This window comes from Phragmites australis, chromosome 23, assembly GCF_958298935.1.
Source record: "Phragmites australis chromosome 23, lpPhrAust1.1, whole genome shotgun sequence".
NCBI classification, from domain to species: domain Eukaryota; kingdom Viridiplantae; phylum Streptophyta; class Magnoliopsida; order Poales; family Poaceae; genus Phragmites; species Phragmites australis.
The window spans coordinates 9,112,273-9,131,575 of NC_084943.1; the positions used below are offsets into that span (position 1 = coordinate 9,112,273).

The following is a 19,303-nucleotide window of genomic DNA, read 5'->3' on the forward strand; positions in this document are numbered from 1 at the left end:
GACCGTCTTCACCTCCTACGGGTCCCTACAGAGGCCACGCATGATCTGCGCCTCATCTGTGGCCTGTCGCTGTAGAAGCCGATACAGTAGCCAGCTCCTGAGCTGCCAGAGGACGCTAAGTCCGAGGAGGTCACCAGTGAGGCCCTCTCCCTCACCTTCCCGTCCTCTTCCTACTTCACCGCTAGGCCCATTGACGCCGGCTCACTCTCCCTTCGCAGGAGATCCTAGTAGATCTCCTCGTCGTCATCGGAGATATCGATGATCTCGATAGGCATTCCCTCCCCGACCAAAGGTCAGGCCGGAGCGGCGGACAACCAAAACAGCCTGGCTCCTGAAGAAGCTGTCGAGATCATCGATGTCTCTGAGGAAGATGAGGAGGAAGACGATGCCATACTCAAGTCAAGGTTAACTGCTTGCTCATGGGCTGTGGAGACTCCAACTGGGTAACCCTGGCTTTATAATTGAGCCACACAGCCACATAGGTCCGAAAGATGAAGCTGGATGAACGTCGCCGTGACCTCCCATTAAAACTCCTACGGGAGGGGGCCGTGGCCCTATCCGATTTCCCTCCAACACGTGGCAGCACTCCACGACAAAGTGCCTCATTTTCTCGCGCAGATGTCCCGTCACATTAATGACACAAACCCCTTTTGGTGCATGACAGGACTGCGGGCACAAAACCCTAGCGACCCCTCGCACTATCCAGTCAGAACGTAGTAGTGGCACATCTTGTCCCGCGAGGTGAACATATGGGATTCTCCAAACCCACACAAAACCTCTACACTAGCAACCTCGAAGGACAGAGAATCGCCATCACGCATCCTTGATACGACACCTGGCTGGGGTTGATTTTTCCTCTGCATCCTCTTCCCCCTTCGAAACGTTGGGGCTCGAGAATGAGGGGGTACTGTTGGGGGGAAAATAAGCTAACCTGAGGATAATGGTTGAAGATTACTATCCATGTCCCCCTAGAGCCTTGATTTCTGGATTCTCAGCTAAAGGCTTGACATTCGAAGTCATCAGGTCCCTTCACGATACCTCTTCGTACCTGCAAATCCTTTCCTTGGCTTAACCAGCTTGGCCTCCCAAAGGCTCAGCCTCCCGAAGCCACGGTCCCTCGAAGCCTCAGCCTCCTAAAGCCCCGGTCTTCCGGGGTCCTGCTTCCTGAAGCGTTCACCTCCTAGATCCATGCCTCTTAAGGCCCCCGCCTCGAGATGATCGGGCTACCTTCCCAAAGGCAGCAGGGTGAGTCAGCAATCCCTGGGGAGATCTGCCGAAAGGGGAGAGCCGGTCGTGCTTTGCCTCGAAGGAAGTGACCGGCATTAAAGGCCTAGGCTGATGGGTGCCACTCTGACAACCTGGCATAATGGAGGCTATCCTGACACCCCTGACAGTTCAGCGCCGGGCCGTAATTCGTGACAGGCCCGCTGCACTCCAGGGGGAAAGCACCACAATAGTTACCACGGTGGATATTTATCTCCCCGATAGGGTAGAAAGTAGTTATCCGGGATAGGGTCCAGTAATTCAGTCGGGTCCCAGATATTCGTACATTACGATAACTTGTACGCCAAGCTACGCATAACCCTATAAATAGGGGGCTAGTGTCGTCTAGGAAGGGGGACGGAGGACAAGAAGGCTAGATGGTCACAACGGACACAGAACACGCATCACAGAAAACTTGTGATTCTCCCCCCAGATCGATCCATTTTTCCTATCATCAATATACTCGTGGTGTTCCTTCCTCTTAAACTTTGTCTCCAAGCTTAAGTCTCCTCCTTAGAAGAAACTCTCACCGTATTTGCTGGGGCAAGACGAACTCTTGCTCCAACAGTTACGTATATGCATGTACGCTTGGGAGATGTGCATGCATGATTACGTAAGAGGTGTTGTCTAATTAGATTAATTAGCGGTGTTGTTTGTCCTCTTGTGATTAGAGGAGGATAGAGACCAAATTGAATATGATAGGGAGTTGTAGTTTGATTAGGTCACATTTGTGCGTGTGGCTACCGTGTAAATATAGAGGTCTATTGTATTGGGTAGTAAGCGCGCAGAACACAACAAAGAGATAGAGGAACTCGAGAGAAAGCTGTTTTTGGATTTTGTGGAAATCCTTGTTAGATGCTTTGGAGAGGCATCTTGTAAACTCATCTATGTAATGAAAATCAAGTTTCGTTAGTTGATGAGGTGCTAATTTGGAATTTCCTCTCTGTTTTATATTCTACATGGTAGGTTTTGGTTTTATGTTAATTTCATATGTTTATGAAGTTTCATCTTGGTTAATCCATCCAAACCCTTACTAGAATATCTAGTGTTTGATCTGAGAAAATTTCGAGTGGATTTGGTTTGTTCTCGAGTAGCGTTTTTTCAACTCGACTAAGTTTTGATCAACTCGATATTGGTTAACGCAGTTTGATTCAACCAGGAAAAACTTTTGATTCAAATATTTTATTTACTCGATACTTGTTGGGATAGTTTTGTATTTGAATCTAGTTTCTACTGACCAAATTTGAGAGCAATCTGACCAGCAGATCTTTCTCAATATTATTTTTACTAGAGCTTGTGCATTCTGTTTTGAGTGGAATACCGAGTTTAATCGAGTTTTGATTTGGGTCACTTAATCATCGAATTTGGTTTCCGCAATCATTCACCCTCCTCTGATTGGTTATTTTGCGCATATTCGTTTCTACAGAAGCCCCTCTGGTGCTGGAGTTTTTTTCTTTTCCGCTGTGTTTTTCTTCTAGACCCTCGAGTCTTTTTGTAATAAGTTATAATGTTATTGTAGTAGTGGCACCATGATGATACACTGATGCTGTAACGTATGTATGAAAACTTGATCCTAGCATACTTGTGTTGTACCTGGTTTTGTTCCTTCAAAACTGGGTGTCAAAGAAGTAGTATCAGAGCCGTGTTGACCTCAGGATGCAAGCCTAGATAGAATGATTGTGATATAAGGAATTATTTTAAAACCTATTTTGAAAAGCTATCTCCATACTTTTCTAGTCTCTCTAGTTTTCCTATTAAATAAAATGAAATTCCAATGCTCTCCCTTTCAAACTTTTAGTTGTTGAACCAATCCCATTTACTCTGATTGAGAATGATGCACCTAAAGATCTCACTTGACATGTCTATCTCATATGAAGATTCTGATGATGAAGTGAAGACTCTTCGCTAAAAGGAAGAATCATCTACCACAACATTGAAGGTATAAAGATCTATCTCTGCACCGCTCCTAGTTTTAGCCTTTCGAGTTGTAGGAGGTTTTATCCCCTATTCTTGAAAAATGCTAGAGTGACCTTGGTAAGGTGTGTTTGTGTGATGTGCCTTGTGTGATTTGGATTTTCTGTCTAAGTGCTTGTGTGCGTTGTGGGATGCTTTAGCATCTAGTTCACAGCCACATTTTCTATAGGCTTACTATCTCTATAGTTAATAGTATAGTTGGGTTTTCTCTTTCTGCTTCATTCTCTTCTTGCCCTAACCTTCCTTTTCATCCCCGATCAGATGGTGAACTTGAAGGAAGAAAAACTTGGTAAAGAGAGCAACAACAACAACAACAACAACAACAAAAACAACAAAAACTAGCAACTGCCGGAACACCGCCCATCTCAATTCAACATGGAGCAACTCTTGGATATACAGATCCTTCAAACCATGGATTAGTACTTGAAAAGCCTGCAACAAGTTAACCAAGCTTTTGATGTGGAACACAAGCAGTATAGGATGGAAGATAACAAGATGGAGATGCCCTTCCCATACCAGAAATTAGGAAGCAATTCTTGCCTTCAAACTACAACACCCCAATAGCGTCAAATTCAACCCCAATACTTCAACGATCAAGGATAGAACTCCAAGGACCAACAGAACATCCGAGCACAAGGCAGACCCCAGGATCTCAACATGAGTGATTGGGTGATTACCTACAACAAATTTCAACCTAGCAGAGCCAAACTTCTCAAGAAAACCAAAGATGAGGAAGATGCCATTCCAAGGATGGGAAGGAATGCACGTACCTGTGTGCCAACTCCTGCTCCTCAGCAAGGGCCTATACCCTATCCCAACAATTAGTATAGGCCTCAAGCACCTGTTCAACACTCCGATTATCAAACACCCCATTTGAAGTGAAAAATAGCCCTATTAGGTCATGATTGTGATTTTGGTGATTAATGATAACATAGTCATTGGGACTAACATGTTTGTCAAGAATAAATGTTAGTAAGTCTCATGGATGCCATACATGAAGAAGCCATCAAAGCCGGGATAAAGTTTGGTCGAATTGGAAAAAGTCCCAGGAGAAATTACTACACTGGATGGTCCAGTGCTCATGGTATTTGCACTCACCGAAGCATCTCTGTCAAAGGGGGGCAGAGGCATGAAAGCTCACCGGATAGTTCGGTGATGAGGCGAGGCAACACTGGACAATACACCAAACAATGAAAGTGAATAGATGAAAAAGAAGGAGAAGACCCCACCGGATAGTCCGGTGATTGATTTGAACACACCAGAGGAATGCACCGGAGCATTGTTAACAAAGGGGAGAATGCAGTGACCTCACCGGAAGGTCTGGTGCTCTGAAGATTTGTACACAGAAGCATATTTTCTAGAGAGGGTTGCATTGGCTTGTCTAGCTAAGGATAACGCACTGGATGTTCGGTGATGAAGTGATGTGCATCGAAGAATACACCGGAGCAACTTCCACTCAGAAGATGTTGGCTCAGATGGCTAAGGTATACTCAAAGTCCGATGAGGAAGGTGGAGTATATACCAGAGTATCCGGTATTCACAGAGGTTTGAATGGGTTCCAATGGCTAGTTTGTGTGAGTGTCCTCACCGGATAATCCGGTGTTAGTACTACTGTTCTCACCGGATCATCCGGTGTTAACAGCTTTTTAGAGCCATTGGGTTAACACCTAGTGCCCGAATTTGAGGCTATAAATATCCCTCCATTCAGTCATTTGAGTGTGCTGGAGTTCAGAGAAGTTCATGTACACCTGAGAAGACATCCAAGCCACCAAAGTGCTTAAAGTGATCATCCAAGGCGATTAAGCACAAGATTAGTGAGTGATTAGTGCTTATAGGCCTAGAGGTGAGTTGCTAGGTGATTGCTGCATAGAGAGTGGATCAAGGAGTGATCCAACAATGTACCTCTTGGTACGTTAGCACCTTGGAGTCTTGGTGACTCGCCAGCAAGCTTGTTGACCCTTCGACTTGGTGTGCAGCGGCGGCAAGGCGATTGTGCGGGGACGTGGAGACCCTTTCCTTTGTTTCTCAAGCTCCGAAGTGATCACAGCAGTGAGGAACCGGAAGAGAGGCTAGTGGTGAGATATTGCCATGGTGGCTTGGTGGCTCATCCGGGTGGAGGCCTTGTCTTTGTGACTTAGTGGCTCAAAGGCCGTGACCGGGTTTCAACTGGGAGTATATCCTTTGTGGAGCTCCAACATGGACTAGAGGTGGCATTCATGCCATCAATACCACAAAAAAATCCTTGTGCCAAGTTTGTTCTCTCTACCTTATTTACGTTTCGGCATTTAATTACTTGCAATTTACCTTCCTAGATAGGTTGCAGGCGCTTTGATCGGTAGAGTAGACACACTAAATAAACCTAGAGAACATTTAGATAGAATTTGATATAGGTTTATCTTGTGTTGTTTTTGGGAGCCGAAATAGGTTTAAGTGTCCTAATTCACCCCCCCCCCCCTCTTAGGACGTCATCGATCCTCACACCATTCTGCTCCACTTGCCACTCCTCAAGCCAAGAATGGCCTAGCTACTTCCACCTCTAGCAAAATATGTTACCATTGCAAAGAAGAAGGACACTTTGTGAGATATTGTCCTAACAAGTACCCCAATTGGAACCAGATCCACCCCGAGCCCGAGATGGAGATCTCAGTTCAGCATTTAGAATGTTGTGACTTTCAAGCTGTAACTCAAGATAGTCAAGATCGATAGGGTCCCGTCAAGCCCAAAGAAGCTATGGGTGCAAAAGACAAGCTTAGAGTGAAGGGCAACAACAAGAAGAGGAAAAGAGCCCTGGCAGACTGACAGGCAAACAATAGTTCTTGTCTATGTTCCATGCCAGAACACGCACATGGTTTTATCAATCAGGAAGTCCCACCGGTCGAGATCAAATCTCGGAGTACTCCTACAAGGAAGGTGTGTTTTTGTTGTAAACAACAAAGATATTATGCTAACTGATATCCCCTGAGGATTCTTGTGCCTGACACAAAGAAAATTTGTTTACACTGTGGGGATGAAGGACACTTTGTCAATGAGTGCCCTAAAAGGTATCATTCTCCTCCAACAAGAAAGCATGTTTTCACTATGGAGGACCCCTACATTGAATCTACAGGTGTCCAACAATGTATCCTACTTTGGATCAACCTAACCTCAATATTTGAAAGAAGTTCTCAACCTAGCCACAGGAAGTCTAAAACTCCTACTTAAGAAAGACTAGCTTAACCAAACCGTGATGAGTATCAGCTCAACAACATCAGGACCAAAGAAGCTTAGTAGGCATAAGAACATCCCTTGTTATGTATTCCTTGATTAACTCTGTATAGAATAGATTATATTTTCCTTCATAGAATCAAATTCTATTGTAAGTTACACCTTATCAATGTTAATGATAAAGTTTTCAAAAAGAAACAAGAGTAAGATGTGTATGCTTTAGTTCAAACCTTTTTAAGGGGGGTAGACTTTCTAGCCTATCTATTGGCTCTGGAATCTAAAGGCCCATATGTTGTTCTTGGAAAAGGCTAGTCAGCAAGAGTAATGGAGTAATATGGTGTGCCAAAAAAAGGATAGTACTCAGAGGTTACACTCCGACCCCAGAAGTGACTATTAAGAATAACTATCCTCTCCCCAAGATCGATGACTTATTTAATCCGCTTAGAGGTGCATGTGTGATTTCCAATATCGATCTTCACTCAGGATATCATCAGTTGAAGATTTGAGCATCAGATATCCCTAAAACAGCTTTCATCACTCGTTATGGACTATATGAGTATGCGGTCATGTCTTCGGATTGACCAACGGCCCTACCTATTTCATGTATTTGATGAACAAGGTATTGATGGAGTACCTTGATAAGTTTGTAGTAGTTTTAATTGATGATATCCTGGTTTCGTCCAGAAATGAGGAAGAGCACAAGGAACACCTAAGGATGGTATTACAGAAGCTAAGGAAGAACCAATTGTATGCCAAGTTAAGCAAGTGTGAGTATTGTTTGAAGGAAGTCCCCTTCTTAGGACACATAATATCAGCAGGAGATATATCTGTGGACCCATCCAAAGTGAGAGATGTTCTGAACTGGAAATCACCGTAGAATTTTTAAGAGATTTGTAGTTTCTTGGGTCTAGCAGGATTTTACCAGTGGTTCAAAGAAGGTTTCTCCAAGATAGCGAAGCCAGTGATAAAACTACTAGAGAAAGAACCAGAGTTTAAGTGAATAGTCACTCGAAAAGCTAGTTTCAATGAGTTGAAGAAAAGATTAATCTCAGCTCCGGTACTAATCATGCCTGACACCCAAAAGCCATTATCTGTGTACTGCGATGCGTCTCGTCAAAGGTTTAGGTTGTGTGCTCATGCAAGTAGGTCATGTGGTAGCATATGCATCCAAGCAGTTAAGGAAACATGAGGAGAACTACCAGACACATGTCTTAAAATTAGCCGTAGTAGTGCAGGCACTCAAGATCTGGAGACACTACTTGATAGGTCATAGGTGTGAGATCTATTTAGATCATAAGAGCTTGAAATATATTTTCACTCAACCAGATCCTAATCTCCGACAACACAGATGGTTAGAGCTCATCAAACATTACAATTTGGGAATCAACTACGACCCAAGAAAGGCAAATGTAGTAGCAGATGCTCTAAGCAGGAAATTTCAGGATAATGCTATAACTCTCCAAGAGATGAGTCCCTAACTATGCAAGGAGTTTGAGAAGTTGAATTTGGGAATGGTGTGTAACACCGAGATAGTTGCAATGGAAATAGACTCAACACTTGAGTAAGATATAAGGAAGGGTCAACTTGAGGATGAAAAGATCTTGGAAATCAAACAACTTATCGAAATTGGCAAAGCCCCAGATTTCACCGAAGATGAGCAAGGCATTGTGTGGTACAAGCACAGAATATGTGTTCTTGATGTCAAGGCTATTCGGGATACAATTCTAAGGGAAGCTCATGACTCAGCTATTCCATTCACCGAGGAAGTACCAAGATGTATCAAGATCTTAAAGATCAGTATTGGTAGTATGGAGTGAAACGTATAGTGGTAAAATACATAGCTTTGTGTGTCTACATGGAGTATCTAAGATAATCGTATCCAACCATGGTAGCTAGTTTACTTCATGATTCTAGTAACGCTTACATGAGTATATGGATACAAGGTTGAATTTTAGCTCAGCATATCATCCACAAATTGACGGATAGACGGAAAGGGTAAATCAAATGTTGAAGACATGTTGAGAGTGTGTGCTATGAAGAATGGTAACAGTTGTGATAAGAATCTGTCGTATGCGCAGTTCTCGTACAATAACAGTTATCAAGCTAGCCTTAAGATGTCTCCTTTTAAAGCCTTCTATGGAAGAAAGTATAGAACCCCGTTGTTCTGGAACCAGACCGAGGAAAGTCAAGTATTCAGCCCAGAAGTTCTAAGAGAAGCAGAAAGACAAGTATAAGAGATTAGAGATAATCTGAAAATCTCTCAGTCAAGACAAAAGAGCTATGTAGATAATCGATGCCAAGAATTGACTTTCGAAGTAGGGGACTTCGTGTATCTTAAGGTGTAACCTATAATAGTAGTTTACTAGCTTGAGTTACCACCCCAACTCACAGGAGTGCGTGATGTTTTCCATGTGTCACAGTTGAAAAAGTGTCTGAGAGTTCCTAAGGAGCAGTTACTAGTAGAATAATTGGATGTGCGAGAAGATCCTTCCTATTTAGAATATCTGGTCAAGATTCTTGAGATGTCAGAACGAGTTGCCTGGAACAAGCGAGTCCGTATGTGCAAGGTACAGTGGAAACATCATTCAGAAGAGAAAGTTACCTGGGAAAGAGAAGATGATCTGAAGGCAGAGTTTTTCCATCTCTTCTCTGATCCTTTCGAATCTCAAGGGTGAGATTCAACCTATTTCGCAATAGTTTAAAATTTTGCTACAATTAAATAGGTGTTGTAGATTTTATTCAATTTAGAAGGAAATTAATTTCTAAGTTCAATTTGTCATAGATTATATTTATGTTTGATGCATTCATGTTGTAGTAGTTGCAATAGGTATTTATGAGTGAAAAATGTTTGCAAAAATGTCGCTAGAAGGTGCCTGTTTAAAAGCTCTTTGCGAAAATGGTTTCAAAGTAAAAAGAAAACCTTTTCCAAAATTCTTAACCATCTCGGGCCATTTTTCATCTCAAAATCCGGCCCAAACCCTTCCTCCCCCCTCGCTCTTTTTTGGACTGGTTTTCCCCCTCCTACCCTCATTGGGCCGAAGCCCAACTGTTCCCGTGTGCGCATTGGGACAGGCCTGCCTGGCTAAGCCGACCTCCCCTCCCATTTCTCTCTGCTGTGTGGGTTCGTACTGAGTCACCGAGCCACCGAGCCGAAGCCAATTTTCCATCAAGTTGTGCGCCTTGGCTCTTGTTCCACCTCCACCCAGCTTTGATCCCCTATGTCGTCCACCGGAAATCTAGTGCCTCCCCTCTCATTTTCTCCTCCTTGATGAAATGGCCGGATCCGAGGCAATAATCACCCTTTAACCCTCCACACTAATCCCTCTCATCAATCCCCGCTTCATTGCTCCAATAAAAGCAAAAACTACCAGCCATTATGGCTATTGCTGCCGCCGCTTCTTCTCCGAGCACTGGCTGCTCCACTTGCCCTCGTGCCCATGTAAGTCACTCGTGTCCTTCACGGCAAGTTTCCACACCTCCACCACCCATTCATGCCCCTTTTCTCACTCGAATTTGCCGTCGGTGCCATCATCTTCTTCATGTCTTGTGAGGTTGCGCCACCACTGCCATTATTTGCACTTATGCCGACTCCACCAGATTTAACCCTCTCCTTGGCTCTGCAGGACCCTTTGGAGTCAATCCCATGGGTCTTCATTGATGTTTGGCCGCTGGTACCCCTCTCTCGATGCCACACTAACTGCCGCTACCATTTGCTCTATCGACCGGCCGCCTCAACCATGCTCCGTCCTTGTTCTCTCCCGGGGTGAGCTCGCGAGCACCTCCCCTCCTTTTTCTAGCCACCAGAGCTCCGCTCATCGGAGCTCCCTGGCCACCGGAGCTCTATTCTGATCGCTCTATGGCCGCCCACCTCTATGTCCAAGCCTGTTCGGCGCCTCTGGTCCATCATGGACTAGTGGACCGAGCCCTTTTTCTCGGTTCATAGACCATAGACCTGGTCCACCCCCCTTTTCAATACAAAAAAATTCAAATTTGCTTTGTGACATTAGCTTGCACAATAATAAGTATTTTTAGAATAAAGGAACTTATAAATTCCCAAAAATTAGGTAAATTCTACAGAAAAGCCCCTAGAACATCAAATTCTTATAACCTTTTACTCGTAGCTCCAATTTGTGTGATTTCACGCTCAAATTCTTGTAGCAGTGTGTAGAATCTTTTTATAGGGTTTTACTCAGTTTTAGTAATGTTTGGTGTACTATTATTAGTAGTTTCCCTTGTTTGTTTTCTTGGTGTGCCGATTACGAGGTGAGCAGTTGTGAACCTGCAAGACCCAGCTTTTGAAGACTTTGAGAAACCCTCAGCTGAACATCTTGCTCCTATTTTAGGGTTTATATGTAGCTGTTTACCATTCATTGCATGCATGTCTAAATTGAAAGCCTATGATTAGGGTTTACAAGATTTTGTATGATTATCCTTCTCGCCATTTATTAGTCATGGGAAATGAAGGGTAGTTTTGCTAGTCGCTGCCATGGTTGGTTTTTGAGTTAAACTTGACTAATGATTACGCAACAAGAACTGGGTATGGTAATTTGCAGCAACATGGTATAGGGATCCTAACGGGATGGATGTGTGATGATGGTATGGGAATACACGTGTGCGGGAAATGAACAATTGGTTTGTGGTTGCTCCTGTGTGGGATCCTAAGGACCCATTCTTGAAGCATGTAATCAAGCTAAACTGCAACCATCCATGGGGCCTATATGGGTACATCCTGGCCAATTAATTAGCCACTCCTCCTATTCTGTGAGCACCATTGGATGGTTGAGTGGCACAAGATGGGGCTTATGTAGTGATGGAATCACTGTTAGTGGTGAAACCTCAGTGGATACTTACGGGTCAGTGGGAGCTTTGTAAAGGCCTTGTAGTGATATCCTAATGACACAACATAGGAAGTGTGTAAGTGCTTGGCCAGCACAGCAATATGGAGACTGTCACCTGGTAATGCCGTTGATGAATTCACGACCCGTGGGGAAACATGGGCAAACTCTGCAGAGTATAAAACTGATCAATCAACCGTGCTCACGGTTAAGAGGAGCTTGGACTTCTTCTTGATTAGTTGGGATCTAGTTTTTGAGTATGGATGGTCGGGTAGCTAGGTAATGGAATTACCTGGTGAGTTTTGGTAGTCGGATGGAATCCGATGAGTTGTTCTTCTTTTTATGTAGTGTGTTCACACTTATTAAATATGATTCCAGATTTTTTGGAGTCAAGGTTGCTTAGTGCAGTAAACAATGTCTAACCTTCTCTTGGCTTAAGCCCAATATCATGTTTTCTCTACACTTGCATAGTACATTATGTATTCACACTCGTTGCTCCCCTTTCTTGCATTATTCTACTGTTCAGAGGCCGTCAATGAAGCTACACCTTTCGATGGAGACGACATCAACCTGTAGCTCCTTTTCTAGGATGGTGATCCCCCGGTTGATGCCTGTAAGATGGAAGACCCTCTGGTGCTAGAGTTTTTTTTCTTTTCCGCTATGCTTTTTTTCTAGACCCTCAGGTCCTTTTGTAATAAGTTATAATGTTATTGTAATAATGGCACCATGATGAAACACTAATGATGTAACACATGTATGAAAACTAGATCCTGGAAAACATGTGTTGTACCTAGTTTTGTTCCTTTAAAACCGGGTGTTACATAACTAAAAGAAAATTCTAAGGCCTAGTTATTTTCATAACTCTCAACAAAAGTTAAGCCATCACATAAAATAACAAGGACTCAACAAAAGCTCAACAATTAAACATGATGTTTATGATGCTCATGATGCATGATTGTGCTTAATGACATGTTTACGAGATTTGGGATGTGGCCAACCTGCCCCCCCCCCCACCCGCCTTAGGAGCTTCATGACTTGTGCGGTAACAGAATGACGTGAATAACATCAAGGTGCTGTAACGAGTGGAAACTAAGGCAGAATAACTCGAGATAATTGGTATGAAGTCGATCTTCATGTTCCTACTGGAGTGATTACTCCAATGAACCTTGAGAAATTTGAATAAACTGTGTTGCGTGTTCTGTTTGGCTTCATGAAGAATGTGAATTGGATGCTCGCAATAAGAAAGATCGGGTTGAAAGTCTTGGTCATCCATCATCACAACTTCGGAACGTGGAGACACTTCTTCAATTGTGAGACATGGAAGATGTTGCGCACGGCGGAGAGAGATGGAGGTAGCTCCAGCTGATAAGCCACCTCACCCTGCCGGGCAATAATTCTGAAAGGACCAATATAACGTAGCAACAACTTTCCTTTTATTTGAAAATGTTGCATTCCTTTGAGAGGAGAGACCTTGGGATAGGTGAAGTCTCCGATTTGGAACACTAGCTCACGCCGACGACAATCAACATAGCTCTTCTAACGAGATTGAGCTGTGAGAAGACACCTGCAAATGGTTAGGACATGTTTTCTACCTCTCTGACCAAATCCAGGTCTAGAAAAGCTCTTTTTTTAGACTGGGACCAATTCAATGGTGTTTGGCATCTCTTTCCATAGAGAGCTTCGAAAGACGACATCTTAATACTGGATTAATAGCTGTTGTTGTATGAGAACTCTGCAAAAGGCAAGCAAATCTCCAATTTCTTTCCATATATGAGAGCACAAGCTCGCATCCTGTCTTCAAGTATTTGATTTACCCTCTCTGTTTGACATCAGTTTGGGGGTGTTAAGTGGTACTATGGAATAACTCGGTACCCATAGCTTCATGGAGGCTTCTCCAAAAATGAGAGGTGAATTGAGTGCCTCGATCGGAAACAATCTTCCTTGGAATGCCATGAAGGCAAACAATCCTTGAGAGATAATTATGCATACTCCTTCCCACTATACTGGGTCTTCACGGGAACAAAGTGTGCAGATTTGGTAAACCGACCAACCATGACCCAAATAGAGTTATAGCCTTGAGAGGTCTTAGGTAAACCAATGACAAAATCCATGTTGATTTCCTCCCACTTCCATGAAGGAATAAGCAAAGGTTGGAGCGTAACAGCTGGCTTGAGATGTTCAGCCTTTACTCTCTGGTAAACATCACACTTGGTGACATATCAAGCAATTTCATGCTTCATACAGGTCCACCAAAATCTTATCTTGAGGTCTTGATACATTTTGGTACTCCATGGGTGAATGGATAACAAAGGATCATGAGTTTCATCCAAAATTTTCTTTCTTAGCTTAGGAACCTTAGGAACTACTAGACATCTTTCGAACCACAAAGTAAATTGACTGTCCATGGAAATGCATCTAGCTTGTCCTTTCCCAATCCTGTCATGGATTTTCTTCATGCCGACGTCTTCTTTTGTGCTTCCTTAATTTGGTTAAGGAGTGTGGATTTGATGCCCAGATTTGCAAGAAATCCCTTCAAGACTATCTCAGTCCAAGTCTCCAAAAGTCATCACAAAGTATGGCATTTCCGGGCTTGATCAAAAGATGATTGCACCGAGCCTTTTGGCTCAAGGCATCGGCAACGATGTTCACTTTGCCAGGATGATAATGAACCTCCAATACATAGTCCTTGATCAATTCAAGACATCTCCTTTGCCTCATGCTGAGGTCAGATTGAGTGAAGATATATTTGAGATTCTTGTGATTGGTATAGATATTGCAAAGATTTCCAAGGAGGTAGTGGCGCTAGATTTTTAGAGCATGCACAACGGCTGCAAGCACTAAGTTGTGAGTAGGATAATTTTCTTCATGGTGCTTTAATTGACGAGAAGCATAGGTGATGACTCGGCCCTCATGCATAAGAACACAACCGCGGCCTATACAGGAAGCATCACAATAGACATCGAAACTCTTATTCACCTTAGGTTGAGCAAGAATGGGAGCGGTTGTGAGAAGTTTGGAAAGCTTGCTCATAAGCATCGGGCCATGTAAATTTCATGCCCTGCTGCAAGAGTTCGGTCATGGGCTCCGCAATTTTGGGGAAGTTCTCAATGAACCCTCAATAGTATCCCACAAGTCCAAAAAAACTCTGCATACTAGTGACACTTTGAGGTTGAACCCAATTGAGCACATATTGAACCTTGCTTGGTTCAACAGCGATGCCATTTTTGGAAAGAACATGGCCAAGGAAGGTAGCTTATTTGAGCTAGAATTCATATTTGCTAAACTTGGCATAGAGACGATGTTCACGGAGTCTTTCAAGAACGATTTGAAGATGTTAGGCATGTTCATCTTCGGTCTTGGAATAAATGAGGATATCGTCGATAAAGATTACGATGAATGAATCCAGCTCCTCCAAGAACACGATGTTCATTAAATACATGAAGTATGCTTGTGCATTGGTTAGGCCAAAAGATATGACGGTATACTCATAGATCCCATAGTGAGTAGAGAAAGCCGTTTTAGAAACGTCCTATGCTCGAATTTTTATTTGGTGATAACCCAACCTTAGATCAATCTTGGAAAAGAAAAGAGAACCGGTCAATTGATCAAACAATATGTCAATGTGAGGAAGGGGATATTTATTTTTGATGGTGACTGCGTTGAGAGGACGATAATCAATGCACATCCTCAAGGTGTTATCTTTCTTCTTGACAAAGATAGTTGGGCATCCCCAAGGTGAGGAGCTCAGGCAAATGAAGCCTTTCTTGAGAAATTCCTTTAATTTTTTCTTCAACTCCATCAATTCATTGGGAGACATACGATAAGGTCTTTTAGACACCAGGGCCGTTCCGGCCACAAGTTCGATGACAAATTTGATGTCCGGACTAGGTGGCATCCCTGACAATTCCTCCTGAAAAATATCCGGGTACTCGCACACCACAGGGATACCCCAGAGGTCTGTGGTTATGGCACCCTCCAAAGCATAAAGATGGGGACCATCCTCTCCCAGGTGGAGGGGAATCTGGGCACTAGTCGAATTTTTGAGAGAGATGATCCTCCGAGCACCATCAGTAAGAGCACAATTTTTGGTTAACGAATTCATCCCTAAGATGACATCAACTCCAGTAGTATCAAGAGTTTGCAGAGAACGAAACCCCTTCAATAAGGATCTTGACCAAAGGAACGAATATATTGGCTTGTAACTTGGTGCTAGGTGCATCAATATGATAAGAGGCGCAGAACATTCTGCTTAGCCATTTTTTTTTGGCGAAGAACATTCTGCTTAGCCTGTTACTATAACAAGCACACAATAAGAGGGTGTTTGATGTGATGGATCAGATATATTTTTTCAAAAGACCTAGAATATTGCCAGCTTATATATTGATTAGAAGGAGAATAAAGAACATGCGACAGAGGCGCAACATTACACAGGCTTGCTCAGCCCAAGCTCTGCAGGGCCGAGATTAATTAGAGAGAGCTATCCTCAAAATAAAACAACATACCGACAGAAGGAGGAATAAACAAACGATTATTGAATGAACCTTTTTCGATGGCATCGATAGAATTATGCCATGTAAGATAACATAAGAAAATAAAAAAGTATGTTTATTTTATTTTTTGAAGGCATCAGTTGATCGTAGTACATGTTTAAAGCCTTAAACATTATGTAAATGCCATTGACTACGGATAATTTCCTTTTCTTAGGAAGGGGGCAAACCCATTTGGAAAGCAGTTTAATCATGCTACAATGATGATGCCCAGCACGGGCGACACCATACTAGTTGAAAAGAAATAAAGAATACAAACATCAGTGAGATGACCGGGTTAACTCAACAAATTGGCAACCAATTGTACATAGTCGTATATAAATCATTATGTATACATAGCCGTATATATCACTGTGGGTATTGCCGGAGCTAGGTACCATTCACATGTTCCGCAACCCAATGGTAGTAATGCTTATGGGCATGCTCGCCCAATAGTTACAGAAACGTTTAAATAGGGAAAATATAAATGATAAAGCTGTTCGACATAGACCGACTGGGCGCTTAGGCGCCGCCAGACTCCTCGCAGCCCGGTGGTTTGTAGGCGATGAAGCTGATGCACTGCACTTGTCTGACGTTGTCGAAGCCGATGATGCGGACGAAAGCGTCCGGGTAGGCCTTCTTGGCCTCCTCGAGTTCCTTGAGCACCTGGGTGGCGTCTGTACAGCCGAACATGGGCAACTTCCACATGGTCCAGTAGCGGCCATCGTAGTATCCGGGGGACCTAGCGTTCTCCCGGTACACGAACCCAACCTTGCTGAACTCGAGGCAAGGAATCCACTTGGACCGGATGAGGTACTCGATCTGCTTCAGGAGGTCCTCCGTGGTGAGCGGCGGTAGGTAGGACAGGGTCTCGAATTTCTTGATGCCCTCAATCGGCCACACCTGAACGAAGACAAAAGCCAATACGTGCTCAATGACATTAGAATAAACCCAGAGCAGCAATCAAAACGTCCATGAACATGTCTCTTGTTGATTACCTGCATGCACCTGATCCTTCCACCGTTGCTGACGCTGACGAGGCCAGCGCTGCTGGAGCGGCGGCTCACGGGGAGCCCGGCGGTGGACTTGAGCCCCTGGAATGGAGCAACCGAGGTGGCTGACGAGGCCATCACGGAGGGAGCCATAGCTTCCTAGGCGATGGACTGTGTACTCTCTAGAGCGAGGAGCTGCAGCGCCACCGACTTGTGAGTTGTGAGGCCTCTTGTCAAGGTGGCAGTGATTCATATAACCAAAACAGGGGACCAATGGAAGGCTGGGCTACGTTGATGCCGGGATGTGGAAGGAACGGCTGCTGTTCGCCGATTCGAGCACATGTGGCTGATACGGTTGTGACCAAGGAACCACGCACCGGCGTGGGGTGACGAAGGGGGACGGCATCCTCAGCAGATCACGAGGAGATTAGCGGCCTCACGGACAGGATGTCGTAGCAGTGGTGCTAATCCCTGTGGATTTTGTTTCTTGTCTTGTTCCTTTCATCCAGAGTGCAGTGGCCCCGTTGTTAATTTGTGACATGCAGGCCAACATACAACTTGCAACGGGCGACGTCGTTCAGACCAATGCAAAGTATCTATCCCAACCAGGTCGCATAGGAGACTGATTCTCTTTTTCCCCTCCTCTGTTTTACCTGGAATTTAAGTTTGAACTGGGAAAATACGAAACACTCAATTAAAAATTCAGATACTTCTAGGTGGATTACAAATTTGCAACTAAGGATGCACATATTGCGATCAAATAGCTCAAAAGTTCGCAATTAGGTCAAGCACGAGTTTCAAATCTACCTTGTCCGCACATGTCCTGGGCACATTTCGTCTTAATCGTTCGTGTTGTGCGGTTGTCTCTCTGCCATCCGTAAGGTTTCGTATTTTGTGTGTCAATATATTTTCATTCTGTTATTTTTTCGACATGGATTCCAAGTGATCATAAATAGTATTATATTTTATAGACAATCTCAATATGAAGAATATATTTATTTATGACTGAATACATCTATGAACTTGGATAATGAGAAGATGACAATTCACAGTCCAAAAAGTAAACAAAGGTGGGCGAGCTATTTGACATGATCGATTGTACATCAGAAGCCTCGTACCACAACTCACAATTAAGTAATTAACAATTGGATTGAAGTGCTTTCCGCCCGAAAAGAACAACGTGTAGGCACAAGAGAACTAATAAATTAAGGAGTAATCTCTTGACTAAAATAATGTGATCAACCAAAGCATGAAGACCTTCACCACGACGTCCGTGCCGCCCGCGATGACATCATCTAGTAAGAAACCGCCGCCGCCACTCTCCCATACGTGCCTGTCATGCACCGCGCGTCTGCAACGCCTTCGCGCCTCATTGCGCATTGTGTGCCGTCCGTACGCCTGCATTGACCCGCCGCTGCACACTGCCGCCGCTCCACTTTGCGCCATGTCCACCCTGGTTGGTTGCATCATGCCTTGTAGATGCATAATTCTCAAATCTTCATCATAGTTTTCTACACCACCTCTAGATCCAATCCGTCCATCAGCTCTAGTGTCATTTGTTAAAACAACAGCCATGCGGCGAGATGCCATGCTGATCTCCGCTTGTTTGCGCAGACATTGGACTACTGAGAAATCCATGCAAGATCAAAGAATTATATCTCTAGGGCATGATTAAGGGCACTCCTCCCCATAATCGCGACATCAGCCACACGGGTGCCGGCCAAAATTGGGAGGCACCCTCAGTGTGTCTGTCCCAATGTCTTTATTCTTCCAATTACAACAATGGTCCTCTCGTATTTATGAGTAAGCTAAGTTACAAGAATTCGACTCCAACTCTACTCAATACCGCTAATTACAAAACCAAGTCCCAACATAATCGGACTTGTGTTGTATATTTGTTGAGGATTTGTACTCGATTATCTGTAGTATGTAATATGAAAATAGCGATATCTGCGCAATTGTTGATGAATCTCATAGAGAGGAACAAATTTATACAAGTTTAGACCTCTGAGTTGGATAATAGTCATACATTATGTCTTGACTTGATTATTCTCATGATAATTGCTTTAAGTTGGACTTCCGAATACTTAGGAATCCTTCACAAATAGAGGATTGATTTCCTATTCAGTACAATTAGTTTTCGAGTATGTTATCCCCATATCCTAGTCCGTGGCAACTACGTCTAGCCCTGTATCAAGATACAGACTATCCTCATATACCTTTTACAGATATACAATATTTATAGAATATATAATATTAATTATTTATCCTCGTCAAGTAGCCCTCCAACTCTGCTCAGAAGAGGGTTGTTGGTTTTCGATCTTAGTCAGGAATTCCCTCGGACCACATTCAACCTAATCGAGAAATTCTCCAACTACATGGAGCGGCTCTACCTGGAATAGTCTTCAACAAGATCGAGTTGCAATATTTGAGTCTTCATTGGAAATTCCTGAAAATCCTCAGGCTTTACATCCTTATATGTTGCATTAGATGAGATGCATATGACTTC

The 19,303-nt window shown here is 43.5% G+C and overlaps 1 protein-coding gene across 1 annotated transcript; it reads right to left on the minus strand.

Moving 5' to 3' along the window:
• Nucleotides 1-16,113: 16,113 nt before the first annotated feature.
• LOC133906240 (ribulose bisphosphate carboxylase small subunit, chloroplastic 2-like) lies at nucleotides 16,114-17,034 on the minus strand. Its single transcript, XM_062348077.1, has 2 exons — nucleotides 16,801-17,034; nucleotides 16,114-16,705 (listed from the first exon to the last, which is right to left on the minus strand). The coding sequence occupies exons 1-2, from the start codon at nucleotides 16,945-16,947 to the stop codon at nucleotides 16,325-16,327; spliced, it is 528 nt and encodes a 175-aa protein (XP_062204061.1). The 5' UTR covers nucleotides 16,948-17,034; the 3' UTR covers nucleotides 16,114-16,324.
• Nucleotides 17,035-19,303: the final 2,269 nt, after the last annotated feature.